Consider the following 19,571-nt stretch of genomic DNA (forward strand, 5'->3'; position numbering starts at 1 on the left):
AGAAATACAATTTTTACAACATTTTCTATAGAAAAAAATTTTTACAAAATTTCTCTAGAAATAAATTTGTACAAAATTCTCTCTAGAGATAAATTTTCACAAAATTTTCTATACAAATAAAATATTGACAAAATTTTCTATATAAATAATTTTTTTTTTAAATTTTCTATAAAAATTTAATTTTGAAAAATTTTCTATATAAATACAATTTTGACAAAATTTTCTATATAAATAAAATTTTGTTAAAAATACAATTTTGTTAAAATTTTCTATAAAAATAGAATTTTGAAAATTTTTCCATACAAATACAATTTTGACAAAATTTTCTATATAAATAAAATTTTGTTAAAATTTTTGATAGAAATAAAATTTTTTCTAGAAATATATTTTTAACAAAATTTTAAAATTTAAATTCGATAAAAAATTTTAATTTTCGTGTTAGGTCATACTATCAAAGTCCCATGGTGAGTAAATTCTCCTTTTGTATGTAGAAGTGGTAACTTTCCTTTGTTGGCGCAATCTAAAAACGTTAAAACATTTACAATCCAAGGATATACATATTATATACATATTTTTTTTATTAATTTTGTAGATTTCTGGTAAAATTGTCTTCAAATTCAAAATTTTTTCCATGCTTCCAATGCGTTAATTGAAACAGGATTGTCTGTATGGATATGAATTTGAACGAAAAACAATCGCTTCTGTAACATATACCCCAAACATATTACAAAAATGTTATGTCCCAAACATAATATGTTCTAACATATTAACATATATGTCCCAAACATGTTATGCTAGTTTATGAACATTATATGCTTGCACTTAAAAATATTGTGTTTTAAAATTTTAGTTCCAAACATGTAATTTTTACACCCTAACATATGAAAAACAGTCTTTTTCGTCCGTGTATAAACTGAACTTAACTGTGACTTTTTTCTGGATGTATTAATAGCTTTTGCAATGCTTCTAGCTGATCTTCACTTCAAAATCGACAATTTCACTTATTTACTTACCCATTCAGCCAAAAATAATTTTCAACGCTGAAAACATTTTTTCGATAAGAAGCGCCTAATGAACCGTCTTAACAAAGCACGCATTTTGATAAAATTCAATAACATGTTCGTTTGTAAGACGATCCGTGGTTACATTATAGACTGAACTGAAGACATATGACAGTGAAACAAAACACGAAACGAGCGTCAGCTATTTAAAACAATGTTGCCAAAAAGATAATAGCTAAAAATCACGATCAGTGTTGCCAACTCCCCAAGGCCAAAAAGCACCAAAAATATATAATAAATTCTAACATACCACCTTCCACCACAAAATCGAAAATTAAATGCTCTACTAAAAAAAACTTCCGAAGATGTATTATAGAACTTTTGTGAATTGAATTTTAAGAAGTTAGGGTGGATATTAAGATCGAGTTTAGCTGCTAAAATAGTCATTTTTTCACAATTACTTTCTTTAATAATTCATTTTAAGAAATACGAACTTTGTGAAAATTTGCTTTGGTTTTAATAAAATTTGCAGCAAATATGCATAATTTTATGCCTATTTTACTGATATAGTTTACACTTTAGCAGCAAAACTCGAACTTAGTACTCACCATTATGAACCGCTATTCAAGTATACACTTTGATCAGTTTTAATGCTTTCGTCCAATTCATTTTGATCACTGATGTTTTTCAACTTTCAAAATATTAATATATGGAAGGAGTCTATTGCTTATTTCAGTTGTGCGTGCTTTTGTGAATTTAATACAAACGTTTTTAATGACATCTTTACCAAATTCAAAAATTCGACAATCATCGCTCGACTTTCCTACAGAATACCCTAAATAACAATAGGGCTGTTTTCTTTTACCACTGGATGCAGCATTTGTATGGGCTATCCAGAACATCGTTGCACTGGTGTTCTATCCAGAACATCTCATCAGTGCAAGTCGAGTCGGTGTTACCAGATTGCATTTTAATAAAGTGACGCTTTTTAGATTCACAATAGCAGTTTATTGTGACTAATTTATCGAATATCATGAATTTCAAAGTGATACAGTGTCATGAATAATCGCAGCTGTACATATTTATAACTATTTGAGCATTTCATACATTAAAAATTTAAGATTTCACTTGTTTTCTGTGATTGTTTTTAAACAGCTGATGACAGTGTTGCATATTTTTTGGAGATGTCCTGGATAAACGAGTACTCTGTTTTCTTTTAGTCCGTGACTGCTTAGGGTATCCAGTGCAAAAAGAAAACAGCCCTAATATTAATTAAAAAATAATCAATACCAACTTCATAACAATCAAATTCTATATTTGGCAATAAATTTGAGTTTCTTCGGCTCTTGAAATGTTTGTATCAATTAAACTTAATACTGTTCAAAATAAAAAAAGCACCAAAAGGACTAAATGAAAATGCCAGAAAGCACCAAGTTGGTGCTTTTTTTGAAAAGGCAATTTGGTGCTTTTTAGAAATCAAAAAGCACTAAATTTGGTGCTAAAAGCACCAAATTGGCAACACTGATCACCATTTAGCTTTAATAGACGGACGAACGGACACCGCTGTATCCATCTAGAATTCCACCACGACCTATACAGACCAACTTTATGTGGTTTAAGACCAATATTTCAATGTGCTACAAACGGAATGACAACCTTCCCAGCAAAAAAATTTGGAAGTTCTTCGAAGGGCACAACTTTAAAAGCACTTCCAAAAATATCCTCCCAAAGAAGTTCTTTATTTTAGCTGCACAAGAAGTTCATTTGAGTAAATTTTTTTTAACTCGCTTTTTTATATTTTTAATGGAAAATTTTCAATTTTTTATTTCAAATAGGTTAAAAATAGAATAAGAATTAATAAAATTGTAAAAATTATTTAAATTTTGTCGAAAAAATGCCAAATCCATTCTGGGAAAAATTGCGATTTTTTGAAAATATTTGATGTCAAATGTTCCACACAAGCGTAAGAATGCATTAAAACTCATAAAAAAATCCAAATTATTTATTTGTCAAAATATTACAAAATTTCTTAATTCACTGAATTCGCATCATACCTTAAGAAGTGATACAAATTCAGTGCAACGGCTGTTAAAATGGTGAACATCCATCCTATGACAAGCCCATGTAAAATTCATCGCTTCTGCGCCAATTTTGGACCACTTCCGGATCCAAAAAGAACATTTTCACTACATTTTTGGCGACGCTTTTTTTGCTGGGTTAGTATACCCTCTATCCTCTATGGTGGAGAATACAGAGAATACAATCTGCCTAATCTATAGGAATAGGTTTAATTGGCATCACTTTTTCATATCATCCTTTATTCATTCACCTAAAATAATTTTTGGATGTCTATTTTATTTATTATTTTTTTTTTTTACAGTCAAAAGATGACCGATCCATTACTATAGAATTTCGAAATATGACATGTTTAAAAATTACAGATATGATGCAAGTTATCGAATGTGAATATCACACTGAAAAAAAAGCATACTCGGTTCCAAAGATTTTGTCTTTACTTTAAAAAATTTGGTATTGATTCCGAGCCAAAGAAGCGCAGAATACAAGTAAGGATATTTTAAGACACAATTCTCTTTTAAATTTAGGTTTTGTGTACTTGCTTCTAGGAAGCAAATTTAAATTTTTTGCCTTCTCAGCTTTTTTTCTTCATATGCTATCAAAGACCTTTAAAAACGAGTTAACGGCAGCTTTATTTTCCAAATTAGGACTCGACTTCCAGTAGAAATTATGCTATGTTTGAAGTAAAAAACTTCTTTAAAATAAAGTTTTGAAAAATATGTCCTATATTTGAACGATTTTTTTCTTTGTAGTCAAGATGCAAAAAGACAACAAATTTAAAGACAATTTCATTAAATTTAAAGAATTTTTCTCAATTATTAAAGTCAAGTTGACCTTAGCCTATAAATTTTTTCTTTCATGTTAAGATACCCATTTTTAAGTCAAATCACTTAATTATGAGGAAAATACGACTTCATTGAAAAGTTTATCGACTTTTGGACAAGGAAAATAACTTTATTTTAGAGAAATGCGTCTTCTATGCTAAGCAAAATTTGTATTCGTATTTTAAAGACATAAAATCTTTGACCTCACGACAATATTTTTTTCAGTGCATAAATTAGCCATTGGCAAATATGATTTCAGTGCACGATATAGTCTCGCTCGCGATATGGGGAGTGCTTTTGTTGTACATTTCTTAATCGATATGAAACTCATAAAATTGAGAAGAGAAATGCGTTTCCTTGATCTGCGAATCAACTCATGTACGATCCTAAAGAAAACGACCTCGAATTGGATAATGAAAAAATTTCTAAATGAATTCATGAGAACTAGTAATTTGCCTACATCATGTCCATTGAAAGCGGTTAGTTGAATGTTAATTAATTAATTATTTTTATATTATTTTCTTATATTTTATTGCAGAATTTTGTATACAAAGTGAATAATTTTACTGTGAATGATGATTGGATTCCTCAAATGGCACCATTATGCGACTTCATCATCACGATAGAGTATTATAATAGAAATGAACGATTTGCAGTATGGAAACTATATGGTGGCATCGTTCAAAAATAATTACAGAAAATATGTTTTGAGAACAACGCTAGTGAAAAATGTTTTTTTTATACATTATTTTTGTGTATGCCTCATTTTTTTCATGATTACATTAAAAGCATATACTTCTCCTTTGTTATTTTTCGTTAACCGCTTGGCTACACGCAAAAAATAATTCTGTCCTCCCAAACGAAATTTTAGACAAAGTTCGTTTCTCATTTGCCTTTCACTGCAAGGAATTTTATTTGTAAGAAAAGTATATACTTTTTGTGATAAACGTTTTTTCCAGGATGTAAAAGGAATTTCATAAAGACTAAATCAAAAAACAATCTTTTCTGGCTAATTGCATTTTCCCTCACATCTTTCTCACTTCCACGAGGTTTTTTAGTTCTTAGCACCTTTGTCTGTAATACAAACAATGTAGAAGAAATTATTCGATATTATACAATCGAACCGCGGACCATGCAGTTTGTAAGCCAACACACTATCTACTGAGCTATGTAGATGTTATTGTCATCAATAGAAAATTATCCATATAAGTTATATTTATATAGCATAGCTTGCGGCGCCCACGAGCCGATTAAACAAACTTTATTTAACAGAAACATACATTTAGTTGGGCACCGTGGATCAGTGGTTGCTATGTCCATGCAAGGCGGACAAGGGTCGTGGGTTCGATCCCTGCTTCGACCGAACACCAAAAAGTTTTTTTTTGTTTTTTTTTTGTTTACATATATTCCAGATATGTTCGGAAGATTCGGAAAAGATGTTCAACATTACATACTACTATATTAAATTTTTTCTATGAAACTGTAAAATGTGTCTTATTAAAGACTTAAAATTCGATAGAAACGAAATGGAAATGTGTTGTTGGTTCAAAAATAATTGTTTATACCCTCCACCTTAGGATGGGGGTATATTAACTTTTTCATTCCGTTTGTAACACATCGAAATATTGCTCTAAGACCCCATAAAGTATATATATTCTTGATCGTGGTGAAATTCTAAGTCGATCTGAGCATGTCCGTCTGTTGAAATCACGCTAACTTCCGAACGAAACAAGCTATCTACTTGAAACTTGGCACAAGTAGTTGTTATTGATGTAGGTCGTATGGTATTGCAAATGGGCCATTTCGGTCCACTTTTACGTATAGGCCCCATATAAACGGGCCCCCAAATTTGGCTTGCCAATCCTCTAAGAGAACCAAATTTTATCCGATCCGGCTAAAATTTTGTACATGGTGTTAGTATATGGTCTCTAACAACCATGCAAAAATTGGTCCACATCGGTCCCTAATTATATATAGCCCCCATATAAACCGATCCCCAGATTTGACCTCCGGTGCCTTTTGTACGTGGTGGTAGTATATGATATTTAAAAACCATGCCAAAAGTGGTCCATATCAGTCCACAATCATGTATATCCCCCATATAAACTGATCCCGAGATTTGGTTTTGGAGCCACTTGGAGGAGCAAATTTCATCCGAGTCAGTTGAAATTTGGTACATTGTGCTAGTATATGGCCGTTAACAACCATGCCACCGTGGTGCAATGGTTAGCATGGGTTCGATTCCTGCTACGACCGAACACCAAAAAGTTTTTCAGCGGTGGATTATCCCACCTCAGTAATGCTGGTGACATTTCTGAGGGTTTCAAAGCTTCTCTAAGTGGTTTCACTGGAATGTGGAACGCCGTTCGGACTCGGCTATAAAAAGGAGGTCCCTTGTCATTGAGCTTAACCTGGAATCGGGCAGCACTCAGTGATAAGAGAGAAGTTCACCCCTGTGGTATCACAATGGACTGAATAGTCTAAGTGAGCTTGATACATCGGGCTGCCACATAACCTAACCTAACCTAACAACCATGCCTAACTAGGTCCATATCGGTCTATAATTATATATAGCCCTCAGATAAATCGATGTCCAATCACATAAGCGACCCCCATATTTCAATTCTGGCTCTCTACGTACCGTGCAAAAGTCGATATCGATTCGTAATTATTTGTAGACTTACCTATACATACCTTTTTTGTCTAATATATACCACGTATGGACTAACTCACAATTTAGAAAACGATGTTAAGAAGTTGTAAGATACCACAACCCAAGTAAATCGATTGTGTGTGACAGTCTTTCGTAGAAGTTTCTACGCAATCCATGGTGGAGGGTACATAAGATTCGGCCTGGCCGAATTTACGGCCGTAAATACTTGTTTTATTGAAAAAATAAAAATGTTGTAACAAACAATTTTTTTTGGTGATAAAAGTTTAAAATTTTCAAGCAATTCAAAAACCTCTAAAAAAGAAAAACTTTTTCGGTACACGTTTTCCAAACGTTTTTTTTTTTTTGCGTGTACCAATGCACTATGGCTGAAATCGCGATTTTTGGCGGCAAAAAGTCAAATTTTCAACTTTAGATTTTTAACATTTTCTAGATGGGGTTTAACAACGAACATATTGATAGTAATTAACAACGAACATATTGATAGTAAATTTGCTAAATGTTTGTATTTCGTAGTTATTGCTCGTAAGGATTCAAGAGTGCACAATATACTTCACATGCATCTCTGAGCTATGGATAGATCTGGCTCATATATTTCTTGTTTACAAGAACCTGCACATACCATAATTAGAAAAAAAAAAAACAAAACAAAACACATCAAGTTACTCGGAAAGTCGCTAAACATCCCAGAAAAAAAATTGGAAGTTGTTCCACAAACATTTCTTTTAAAGCCCATCCCAGATCCCCCATCGAGTTTTTTCAACTTCCGATGCAGTCCTTTTGGACAAGTGCACATACATTTCTTCTAAAGCGCATCTTGGGATCCCCCAAGGATATTTTTCTACTTCCGATGCAGTCCTTGTGGACAAGTATTAGAAAAAACGCAACCAGGCTATTTTAAGTGCAAATTTTGTACAATTAAATTTTACAAAAAAATAGAAAACTAATAAAAAAAAACTAAAAAAAAATAGAAATTAATAAAAAAAGTAAAAGAATAATAAAAAAACAAATAAATTTCATCCCCGCTGGGATTTGAACCTGTGCCGTTTGACTTTTTCGCTTCCATGGAAGTTATTTTGAGAAGGTTTTGCAAATTACGAGAATTTTTATTTTTTTTGTTGATTTTTAATGGAAAAAATATATTTATACGAAAATATATGCCGAAAAAAAATAAAAACGATGCATGACATAAAAAAATAATTTTTTAGAAAAGTATTTGATAAAAAAATTGCCGCTGGTGAGATTTGAACCTGCGTTTCTTATTTTTTCGTTCATACTAGTAAAGAACATCTCGAGAAGCAATTAGAATGTTATTCCTTGCTGTTGTATTACGATCATATCACAAACATTTGAATTGACCTTTCGACGCTTTATGTTCAATGGCGTTTGAGGCTGAGTGTGCTAAGGCGTTCTGTTATGGTGCCAGCAAACCCAGGTTCAACCCCTGGTCGGAGCGAAAAAGTTTTTCAAATTGTAAAAATTAGATAATAGGAAAATAATTGTATAATAAAACATTTGGTTGAAAAAAAAGTGAAATTGGTTGAAATTTTTTTTTCGCTTTTTAAATTTCTTCATTCAAATTAACTTCCAGGGCACAACTTCTAAAGCAATGCAAAGGATCCAAAAAAGGAGTACTTCCGTCCTATGACAAGCCCATGTAAAATTCATTGGAAATGATCCAAGTTTGCACTACTTCCGGATCACTGATTGGGGATCCAAACTACTTTTTTGAAAGCTCTTTTTTTGCTGGGATTGTAAAAGGCTTGGATTACAAAAAAAAACAATTAAAATTGCAAAAATTGTTGTTAAGAAGTAATCATATCAACTTTGTGTGTACTAGAAAGTTGTTCATAAATATATAGGCTACATTTCTTACCTTGATTGTTTGGTAAAATTTTCAATAGTTCATGAGGTATAGTAGGAAAACCAAAAAAATCGGTGAAATATTTTTCTTAGTTTTGAGCATGAAGATGAAATTTTTCCGACTTAATATATTCAGCATTTTTGTTTGCCTAGTCAAGAGCTACAACTTTTCTGAAGGATGCAAAAACAAATAACACCATTGTTCGATATATTTATAGAGGCGTGGCCTGCCCATTTTTTTCTAAAATATATTTTTTTATAACTACAAATCTACTCACCAAATTTTATGAAGCTAACTTGGTGGGAAGTATTTTTTGCCGCTTAAATCATGATTTCGCCCATACACAGACGAAAAAGACTGTTTTTCATATGTTTGGAACTCAAATTTTTTAACACAATATTTTTAAGTGCAAACATATAATGTTCATAAACTAGCATAACATGTTTGGGACATATATGCTAATATGTTAGAACATATTATATTTGGGACATAAAATGTTTGTAAATATAATATGCTTAGATGCAAACATATATTAATTTGGAAATAGCCTATAAACATATATGTCTTTAGAAAGAGAGACGTAGAGAGTATGCTGCAAGTAAAATAATGGAAGTAAAAAATTGGCGCCTTAACTCTTTCACTACCGAAATAAACCTAATGTAGGAAACTTTATTTTTTTTCTTCTGTTTTTACTAGTACTAACAGCATGTAGAACAAAAATCATCATTTTGAGATCCTACCTCAATTACTTCAAGAGCTATATGAGCTTGTTCTGGAAATTTGATTCTTGATTTGTGACTAAATGGAAGAAGCGTTATTTGGCCTATAACATCCTTCAAAGTGTGAGAAAAAAAGAACCCGAAAAAGTATTAGCTACACTGTTAGAAAAATATGTTTTTCATATGTTCCGATATAATCAAAATGTGTTTCGGGCACAATTTTTAAACACAATATATTTAAGTGCAAACATGTAATGTTCCTAAACGAACACTTAATGTTTGGGACACATATGTTAATATGTTAGAACATATTATGTTTGGGGCATGAATGTTTCATAAAAATAATATGTGTGAATGTAAACATATATAAATTTACAAATTTCGAGTAAACATATATATGTTGTAACATTTTATTTAGAGAGCAACAGAGAGAGAGAGAGTATAGAGAAAGAAATAGAAATGGAAACCGGGAGGGTTGAACGACAGAAATCAACATAACACATCGAGATAATCAAAAGAGAGCAATTTCTGTGAAACCGCTTGTATGCGGAAAACTGTTTTATGATAAGGGCAAAACTTTGATATGCCTAAGTCTAAATATTATTTAATTTGAATATTAGAATGACTATTCGCAGTAAAGAGAAAGTTGTAAATGCATTTAAAATAGTGTTAAATGCTAGTAAAAAATTGTGCACTCCTAATAAATTTATGTGTATTTTATAAAATTATTTATTTATTTATTTATGTTTATGCTCCACTCCACGTTCTTCTTTCGTTAGAGTTTTTGAATTCCTTCCAAAATTTCAAACTTTTATATAAAACAGTTTTTTGTTATAAAATTGTTATTTATGCAATAAAAAATAACATTTTATCCAAAAGCTCAGTCCATTTCGTTTATATCAAGCACTGTTTCTGACTGTAAATCTTTAATAACCCACATTTCGAAGTTTCATTATAAAAATTTAATATATAGTATAAATATAAATGTGTAAATTTAAAAAAAATGGTTCGGTCGGAGCAGGGATTGAACCCACGACCCTTTGCATGCAAGTCAGACATGCTAACCACTGCTCCACGTGGCCAACAAATGTATGTTTCTTTTAAATAATGTTATGTTTGCATGGTCTCGTGGGCGCTGCAAACTATGCTATATAAATGTATCTTATAACGATAATTGTCTACTGGTGACTGTTACAGCCACGTAGCCCAGTGGTAGTGTGTTGGCTTACAAACTGTATGGTCCTCGGTTCGATACTCCGTCAAGGCGAAAGGTAAAATTTTAAAAAAATTATAAAATTGAATAATTTCTTCAACATTATTTGCATTACAGAAAGAGGTGCCAAGAACTAAAAAATTTCGTGGAAGTGAAAATTATGTGAGGTAATGACCATAATCTTCTTGGGGAGAAAAGTCTTCCAAGCATATAATATTTTTGGGCTCAAAATGCTTCCAAACATATAATATGTTCACATAAAACAAACATATTAATGTTTCGGTAGTATACAATAATATATGTGCTTCCTGCAAAATATGTTTGGAACATATGTTAGAGAAGCGATTTTTTTTGGGGGTGTATAGTTATTGTATAAATGTCCATTTACTAGAGACATACAGCAGAAAAATTGTCTCAAATTTTCGTATTTTTTTTATAAAAATGTATTTTAGTGCTCACTAATATGGGAATATTTATAGCTTATTTAGATTAAAGCCTCTACTTTAAAATAACATCGAGAAATAAATCGAATCTAAGTGGGAAAATAGAATTTGGTGTCTTTTTCGAATGTCCTTCTAAGTGGACATCGGTAGTGAAAGAGTTAAAAATATATCCACACAAAGAAAATTTCATTAAATTCTTTTACTACCCTACCTTATGCTCTAAGGTGAAACATAATATGTTTGAACAATACAAACAATATTTTGTTTGGACCAATCCTGAAAATATATATGCTTGAAGCAAAATGTGTTTGGGGTATATGTTACAGAAGCGGTTTTTTCTGAGCGTGTAGAGAAATGTGCACTTCAGAGTATTAATGATTAGCTCTAATCTGTTTTATTTGTTTGTATCTTAGACAATACAAATTTGTATTATCTAATGCGTCGTTCATGCAATAAGTTTATCCGGACGATAATGTACCCCAAATGTACCATAGTGCACTCTTAGAAAAATATGTTTTTCATATGTTCCGATATAAACAAAGTGTGTTTCGGGCACAATTTTAAAACACAATATATTTAAGTGCAAACATGTAATGTTCCTAAACTAACACTAAATGTTTGGGACATCTATGTTAATATGTTAGAATATATTATGTTTGGGGCATAAATGTTTCATAAAAATCATATGTGTGAATGCAAACATATATAAATTTACAAATTTCGACTAAACATACATATGTTGTGACATTTTATCCAAAGCGACAGAGAGAGTATAGAGAAAGAAATGGAAACCGGGAGAGTTGACGAAAGATATCAACATAACACAGCGAAAGAATCAAAAGAGAACAATTTCTGTGAAACCGCTGGTATGTTGTTTCGGAAAACTGTTTTATGATAAGGCCAAAAATTTGATATGCTTAAGTCTAAATATTATTTAATTTGAATAAAGAGAATGGACATTCAGAACCAAGAGAATAGACATTTGAAAAACAAACAGCATATGTTTTTGCCTTGAGAGCAGCATTTTATGTATGTGTGGACATGTGTTTTGTTTATCATTATGGGCATTATGGGCACAATTTTTTTCTTGGTTCGTTAACAGAAATCAGGGGGTCTTCATAAAAATAACGAAAGGGCACAATAGAGTTGGGGCAGTAAAATGAAATATGGAGGAAATAGTGAAAAATTACACAGTAAAATGTATAAAAACAAAGTTTAGTTCCTCCTTATTAATAAGTAGTCCACGAGGAGTTGACGGACACCTTCAAATATAAAAGCGGGCATTAAGTTCGAGTTTTGCAGCTAAAACAATTTAAAAAGTTTATTTTCTTTAAAATGAATTATTAAAGAAAAATAAAAGGCATTTTAGAGCGATGGTCTTAAATGCTAGTAAAAAACTGTTCACGCCTAAATAAATTTATGTTTATATTATAAAATTATTTATGTATGCACCCAGAAAAAAATGACCCCTTCTTTAAGTTAAAATGAACTCATTGTGAAGAAAGTTGAACTTCGTATAGCGCCAAAGACATTTTTATTTGTTTGAACGATGTGATTTTCGTAGAAATTAGGTATAATGCATTCCATATATTAGTTAACATTTTCCTATATTTATGTACCACTATACTACAGAATGGAAAAATTTAACTGATTTGAATTCATATATGGAATGATTTTATTGAAATTTTTTCATTCATTTGGACAAATCTTACACATTTGTGGTAAAACTTTTACTTCATGATTAGAACTGCTTACCTTCGTTTTTAAATACAATTTTATTTATTTATATAAGCAATTTTATCTTCAATAAAAGACATGTTTTATTAATATATTGAATATATTTATTAAGAATCAACAGCATCGAATCTCCTTGAAATATTAGTTTATTATTCCACTATTTCCAATTTCCATGTGATATTATCAACTGTAAAACGCACTTTTTCTTCTTCTTGTACTTTTCACTTTTAATAAGTTGCTGCCTAACGATTTTGTCCTCCTTTTACAATTTCAATACCTACAAATATAAAAAATCATAAATAATTTTTGTTACAAAAGGTTAGCGTCACTGAATATTACCTGATAATTGAAGATTCCAAAATGAAAGGGTTGTTATTCTGCTGGTGTTTTCTTTCTTTAAACACCATCACGAACATTGATAGATTTATTTTCAAAAAACGAAAATTTTTCTCACTAATTTAAAATAACAAATATTTTATATATTTTATTTGTTATTTATTATATTATTTTACCATATTATTTTTTAACAATCTCTCCGTATACCACAACAACGCGATTCCAACTAAAAAAAACACCCCACGAACAAACATATCGATTACACCCACGCGCAAACACATCGATTACGATGTCAGGTTTCGATTACAGGTAGACAATAGAAATATAAGAAAATTTCCTATATTCTAACAAGTGTGTTTCCTTAAGTTTTGAAAGGATTGTATACTTCTTAGTACGAATGAACTAAAATATTTTTCTATGCCAAGTGTTGTTCGTATGTATGAAAAACTTTCTATTATAAAGGAAGTCGCAATTATCATTTTATAAGAAATTTTATTAATTTTGAGGAAACTTGGTTTTAGTTCGGTTTTTGTTTATTTTTACGAATGCTTTGTTATCGGTGAATAAAATTTTCTTGTTCAGTAGTAAATTCTTATACACAGCGAAGAAAACAGTATGAGTAAAATTCCATGCCTTATTCTAGTTAATGAACTATTCCTAACTGCTTACAGTTTAGGATTTTTTTACTGAAACCAGTAAATTTTATTATTTCTCATAAAAATTTACCTTAATGGAAATAAAATGGATAAACTATATTGATGAAAAATTTTTCCTTTAGTTTCGAAGGCACTTTTTTCTGGGTGTGTTTATACTCGACTCCACGTTCTTCTTTTGTTAGAGTTTTTGAATTCCTTCCAACAGTTTTTGTTACAAAATTGTTATTTTTGCAATAAAAAAATAATATTTTATCCAAAAATCAGTCAATTTCGTTTATATCAAGCACTGTTACTGACTATAAATCTTCAATAACCCACATTTCGAAGTTTCATTATAAAAATTTAATATAGTATAAATATAAATGTGTAAATTAAAAAAAAGTGCTCGGTCGGAGTAGGGATTGAACCCACGACCCTTTGCATGCAAGGCAGACATACTAACCACTGCTCCACGTGGCAAACAAATGTATGTTTCTGTTAAATAATGTTATGTTTGCATGGGCTCGTGGGCGCTGCAAACTATGCTATATAAATGTAACTTATAACGATAATTATTTACTGCTGACTATAACAGCTACGTAGCCCAGTGAATAGTGTGTTGGCTTACAAACTGTATGGTCCTCGGTTCGATTCTCCGTGCAGGCAAAAGGTAAAATTTAAAAAATTGTAAAAGTGAATAATTTCTTCAACATTATTTGTATTACAGAAAAAGGTGCCAAGAACCAAAATATTTCGTGGAAGTGAAAATTACGAGTATGTTAGGCAATGAGCACAATCGTCTTTGGGAAAAATTCTTCCAAGCATATAATATTTTTGGGCTCAAAATGCTGCCAAACATATAATATGTTCACATAAAACAAACATATTAATGTTTCGGCAGTATCCAATAATATATGTGCTTCCTGCAAAATATGTTTGGAACATATGTTAAAGAGGCGATTTTTTTGAGGGTGTAGTTTTTGAAAAATATTTTTATTTTTCAATATAATCTCCTGGAACTTCAATACACTTACTCCAATGCTTTTCGCAATTCTATCCCTTGATTAAAATAGTTTTCCTCAAAGTATTCAAAATAGTGGTTTACAACTGTAATTGCATCTTCATTTGAGGTAAAACGCTTGCCACCAAGAATTTTTTTAGATTTGGGAACAAGTAAAAGTCACTGAGAGCTAAAACAGGAGAATAAGGTGGGTGGTCAAGCAACTCGTACTTTAATTCGTTGATTTTAGCCATTGTTAAAATACTTTTGTGCGCTGGTGCGTTGTCTTGATGAAAAATTATTTTTTTGTGTTGTAAGACTGGACGTTTTTCTCGAATTTATACATTTAATTGATCCAAAAGGTTGCAATAGTACTCTGAATTTATTGTTTTACCTTTTTGCAGATAGTCAATCAATAAAATACCTTTGAAGTCCCAAAAAACCGTTGCCATAACCTTACCAGCCCATTGAATTATTTTTGCATTCTTTGGGGCACTTCCTCCAGCTTCAGTCCATTGTTTGGATCGTTCTTTGGAGTATAGTGGTGAATCCATGTCTCATCAACAGTTATGAAACGACGCTTAAAATCCATTTTATTTCGCTTAAAACGATCCAAACAAGCTTGAGAAATGTTCATTCTTATGCGTTTTTGATCGACTGTTAACAAATGCGGCACCCATTTGCCGCATTTGGCCTCGTATAACAGATGTACTTAATTTTCTATATATATATATATATATATATATATATATATATATATATATATATATATATATATATATATATATATATATATATATATATATATATATATATATATATATATATATATATATATATATATATATATATATATATATATATATATATATATATATATATATATATATATATATATATATATATATATATATATATATATATATATATATATATATATATATATATATATATATATATATATATATATATATATATATATATATATATATATATATATATATATATATATATATATATATATATATATATATATATATATATATATATATATATATATATATATACCTTTAACAATTTTGGTATTGATTCCGAGCCAAAGAAGCGGAAAATTCAAGTAAGGATACTTTTAAAACACAATTCTCTTTTAAATTTGAGTTTTGTGTACTTGACCCTAGGAAGCAAATTTTAATTTTTCGCTATTTCATCTTTTTTTCTTCATATGCTATCAAAGTCCTTTAAAAACAAATTAACGACAACTTTATTTTCCAAATTCAGACACGACTTCCAGTAGAAATTATTCTGCGTTTCAAGTAAAAAACGTCTTTAAAACAAAGTGTTGAAAAATGTGTCCTATATTTGAACGATTTTTTGTTTAGTAGTCAAGATGCAAAAAGACAAAAAAAATTAAAGACAATTTCATAAATTTTAAAGAATTTTTCTGAAGTATTAAAGTCAAGTTGACCTTAGCCAAAATTTTTTTTTATGTTACGATACCCATTTTTAAGTCAAATTACTTAATTATAAGGACAGAACGACTTCATTGAAAAGTTTATCAACTTTTGGACAAGGAAAAAACTTTATATTAGACAAATGCGTCTTTTACGCTAAGCAAAATTTGCATTTGTATTTTAAGGACATGAAATCTTTGGCCTCACGACAATATATGTATACCCTCCACCACATCGAAATATTGCCCTAAAACCCCATAAAGTAAATATATTCTGGGTCGTGGTGAAATTCTGAGTCGATCTAAGCATGTCCGACCGTCCGTATGTTGAAATCACGCTAACTTCCGAACGAAACAAGCTATCGACTTCAAACTTGGCACAAGTAGTTGTTGTTGATGTAGGTCGGATGGTATTGCAAATGGGCCATATCGGTCCACTTTTACGTATAGCCCCCATATAAACGGACCCTCAGATTTGGTTTGCGAATCCTCTAAGAGAAGCAAATTTCATCCGATCCGGCTGAAATTTGCAAAATTCATCCGATGCGGTGAAATTTGGTACGTGGTGTTAGTATATGGTCTCTAACAACCATGCAAAAATTGGTCCATATCGGTTCATAATTATATATAGCCCCCATATAAACCGATCCCCAGATTTGGTTTGCGAATCCTCTAAGAGAAGCAAATTTCATCCGATCCGGCTGAAATTTGCTACATGGTATTAGTATATGGTCTCTAACAAACACGCAAGAATTGGTCCATATCGGTCCATAATTATATATAGCCCCCATATAAATCGATCCCCAGATTTGAACTCCGGAACCTCTTGGAGGAGCAAAATTCATCCGATTCGGTTGAAATTTGGTACATGGTGTTATATGGTCTCTAACAACCATACCAAAATTGGTCCATAATTATATATAGCCCCCATATAAACCGATCCCCAGATTTGACCTACGGAGCCTCTTAGAGGAGCAAAATTCATCCGATGCGGTGAAATTTGGTACGTGGTGTTAGTATATGGTCTCTAACAACCATACAAAAATTGGTCCATATCGGTTCATAATTATATATAGCCCCCATATAAACCGATCCCCAGATTTGGTTTGCGAATCCTCTAAGAGAAGCAAATTTCATCCGATCCGGCTGAAATTTGCTACATGGTATTAGTATATGGTCTCTAACAAACACGCACACGCAAAAAAATAATTCTTTCCTCCCAAACGAAATTTTAGACAAGCAAAGTTCGTTTCTCATTTGCTTTTCGCTGTAAGGAAGTGTATTTGGAAGAAAAGTTTATACTTTTTGTGATAAACGTTTATTCTTTTCCAGGATGTAAAAACAATTTCATAAAGACAAACTCAAAAAAAAAAACATTGTTTTCTTGCTAATTACATTTTCCCTCACATCTTTCTCACATCTACGATGTTTTTTTAGTTCTTAACACCTTTTCCTGTAATACCAACAATGTAGAAGAAATTATACGATTTTATAAATTTTAAATTTTTTTTTACCTTTCGCCTGGACGGAGAATCGAACCGCGGACCATGCACTTTGTAAGCCAACACACTAACCACTGAGCTATGTACCTGTTATGGTCATCAATAGATAAATATCCATATAAGTTATATTTATATAGTATAGCTTGCGGCGCCCACGAACCGAATAAACAAAGTTTATTTAACAGAAACAAACATTTAGTTTGGGAGTGGTTGCTACGTCCGACTTGCATGCCAAGGGTCGTGGGTTCGATCCCTGCTTCGGCCAAAGTTTTTTTTTTTTGTTTTTTTTTACACATATTCCAGATATGTTCGGAAGATTCCGAAAAAATGTTCAACATTACATTGTAGTATATTAAATTTTGAACTGTAAAATGTGTCTTATTAAAGACCTAAAGTCAGAAAAGAACAGTGTTTGATATAAACGAAATGGACTGTGTTGTTGTTTCAAAAATAACTTTTTTTATTGAAAAAATAAAAATTTTGTAACAAACGATTTTTTTTTGGTGATAAAAGTTTAAAATTTTCGAAGCAATTCAAAAAACTCTAACAAAAGAAAAACGTTTTCGGTACACGTTTTCCAAACGTTTTTTTTCTTTGCGTGCAAGAATTGGTCCATATCGGTCCATAATTATATACAGCCCCCATATAAACCGTTCCCCAGATTTGATCTCCGGAACCTCTTGGAGGAGCAAAATTCATCCGATTCGGTTGAAATTTGCAATGTGGTGTTAGTATATGGCCGCTAATAACCATGCCAAAATTGGTCCATATCGGTCTATAGTTATATATAGCCGATCCCCAATCACAAAAAAATTGGTCCATATCGTTTCATAATCATGGTTGCCACTCGAGCCAAAAATAATCTACCAAAATTTTATTTTTATAGAAAATTTTGTCAAAATGTTATTTCTATAGAAATTTTGTTAAAATTTTATTTCTATAGAAAATTTTGTCAAAATGTTATTTCTATAGAAAATTTTGTCAAAATTGTACTTCTATAGAAAATTTTGTAAAAATTTTATTTCTATAGAAAATTTTTTCCAAATTTTACTTGTATAGAAAATTTTTTCCAAATTTTACTTCTATAGAAAATGTCAAAATTTTATTTATATAGAAACTTTAAACTTAATTATATACGTATTTAATCGGCCTTTTTTAGTCTAATATATACCACGTATGGACTATGTGGTATAACTTACGTATGGACTATGTGGTATAACTATGTGGTGTAACTTACGCCCGTATATACTTGTTTTTAATGTGACATTTCGATAAATCGAACATAACTAGGTCACAAATTGTCCGGATTATCTAGAGTATACTGTATTATTTTCAAGATATTGTGTTATACATCTTCCACTGTGCTGTGGATATTCTTCTTTAAGCGTATGTTCCCATTTGGCCGTATTTAATGAATTTATTCTCTTAATCTTCCATTTATTATGAATATTTAAAATTCTTTGGATTTCCAATCAATTTGGGGGGTGAAGATGTTATTGAAAAACAAATTTCAACAAAACATAATAGCTTTGATGTGAAACAATAAACTCATATCATTATCATTGTATCAACATCTTAGTTATTGGGAAAATGTCAATGGACGTATCACAACTGAAAATATGAGGCATATGTGAACATTGTCCAATAGCAGATGACAGATTTTTATCTTAGTTGCTAATATCCTAAACCCTTAATAAAAGGATAGAATAGAAAACTCCACTCTCACAAATATTTTCTGAAATTGATTACGACTTGGTAACGTTTACCCTAGACCCAATTTTATATCTTTAGAAAATACACAATCACTTTCAATTCGAACGAAAAAGGACGGGTTCTTTTAAATGTTTAAAAAAGTCCTGAGCATGAATGTTGTAATACACAGTCATCCAGCCCAGTGTTGCCAGGTGATTATTGAAGCTTACCCCCCCCTAAATCTTAAGAAAAAAACCCCTAAATTGGTTTAGATTTTTTCAAAAACCCCCAAAAATTATCAATGAAGATAGTTCCAATTATCGTGAAAAACTCCTGTAGTGATACACTTTAAAAATTAAATTTAATAAAAATAAGCAATTGAAAAGGATAACTAAAATAATTCTAATA

The 19,571-nt window shown here is 30.8% G+C and overlaps 3 protein-coding genes across 7 annotated transcripts in view; all 3 read left to right on the forward strand.

Annotated features, from left to right (window-relative positions):
• aralar1 (calcium-binding mitochondrial carrier protein aralar1) overlaps positions 1–19,571 on the forward strand; it is a 510,884-nt gene that overhangs the window by 206,205 nt on the left and 285,108 nt on the right. The gene's annotated exons all lie outside the window — the stretch shown is intronic.
• Positions 1–19,571, forward strand: part of LOC142222556 (corticotropin-releasing factor-binding protein) — a 184,420-nt gene that overhangs the window by 51,808 nt on the left and 113,041 nt on the right. The gene's annotated exons all lie outside the window — the stretch shown is intronic.
• LOC142219442 (uncharacterized) lies at positions 4,135–4,696 on the forward strand. Its single transcript, XM_075288427.1, has 2 exons — positions 4,135–4,380; positions 4,440–4,696. Exons 1-2 carry the CDS (start codon positions 4,186–4,188, stop codon positions 4,590–4,592), a joined length of 348 nt encoding a protein of 115 aa, XP_075144542.1. The 5' UTR covers positions 4,135–4,185; the 3' UTR covers positions 4,593–4,696.

This window comes from Haematobia irritans, chromosome 1, assembly GCF_050003625.1.
Source record: "Haematobia irritans isolate KBUSLIRL chromosome 1, ASM5000362v1, whole genome shotgun sequence".
In the NCBI taxonomy this organism is placed as follows: Eukaryota; Metazoa; Arthropoda; class Insecta; order Diptera; family Muscidae; genus Haematobia; species Haematobia irritans.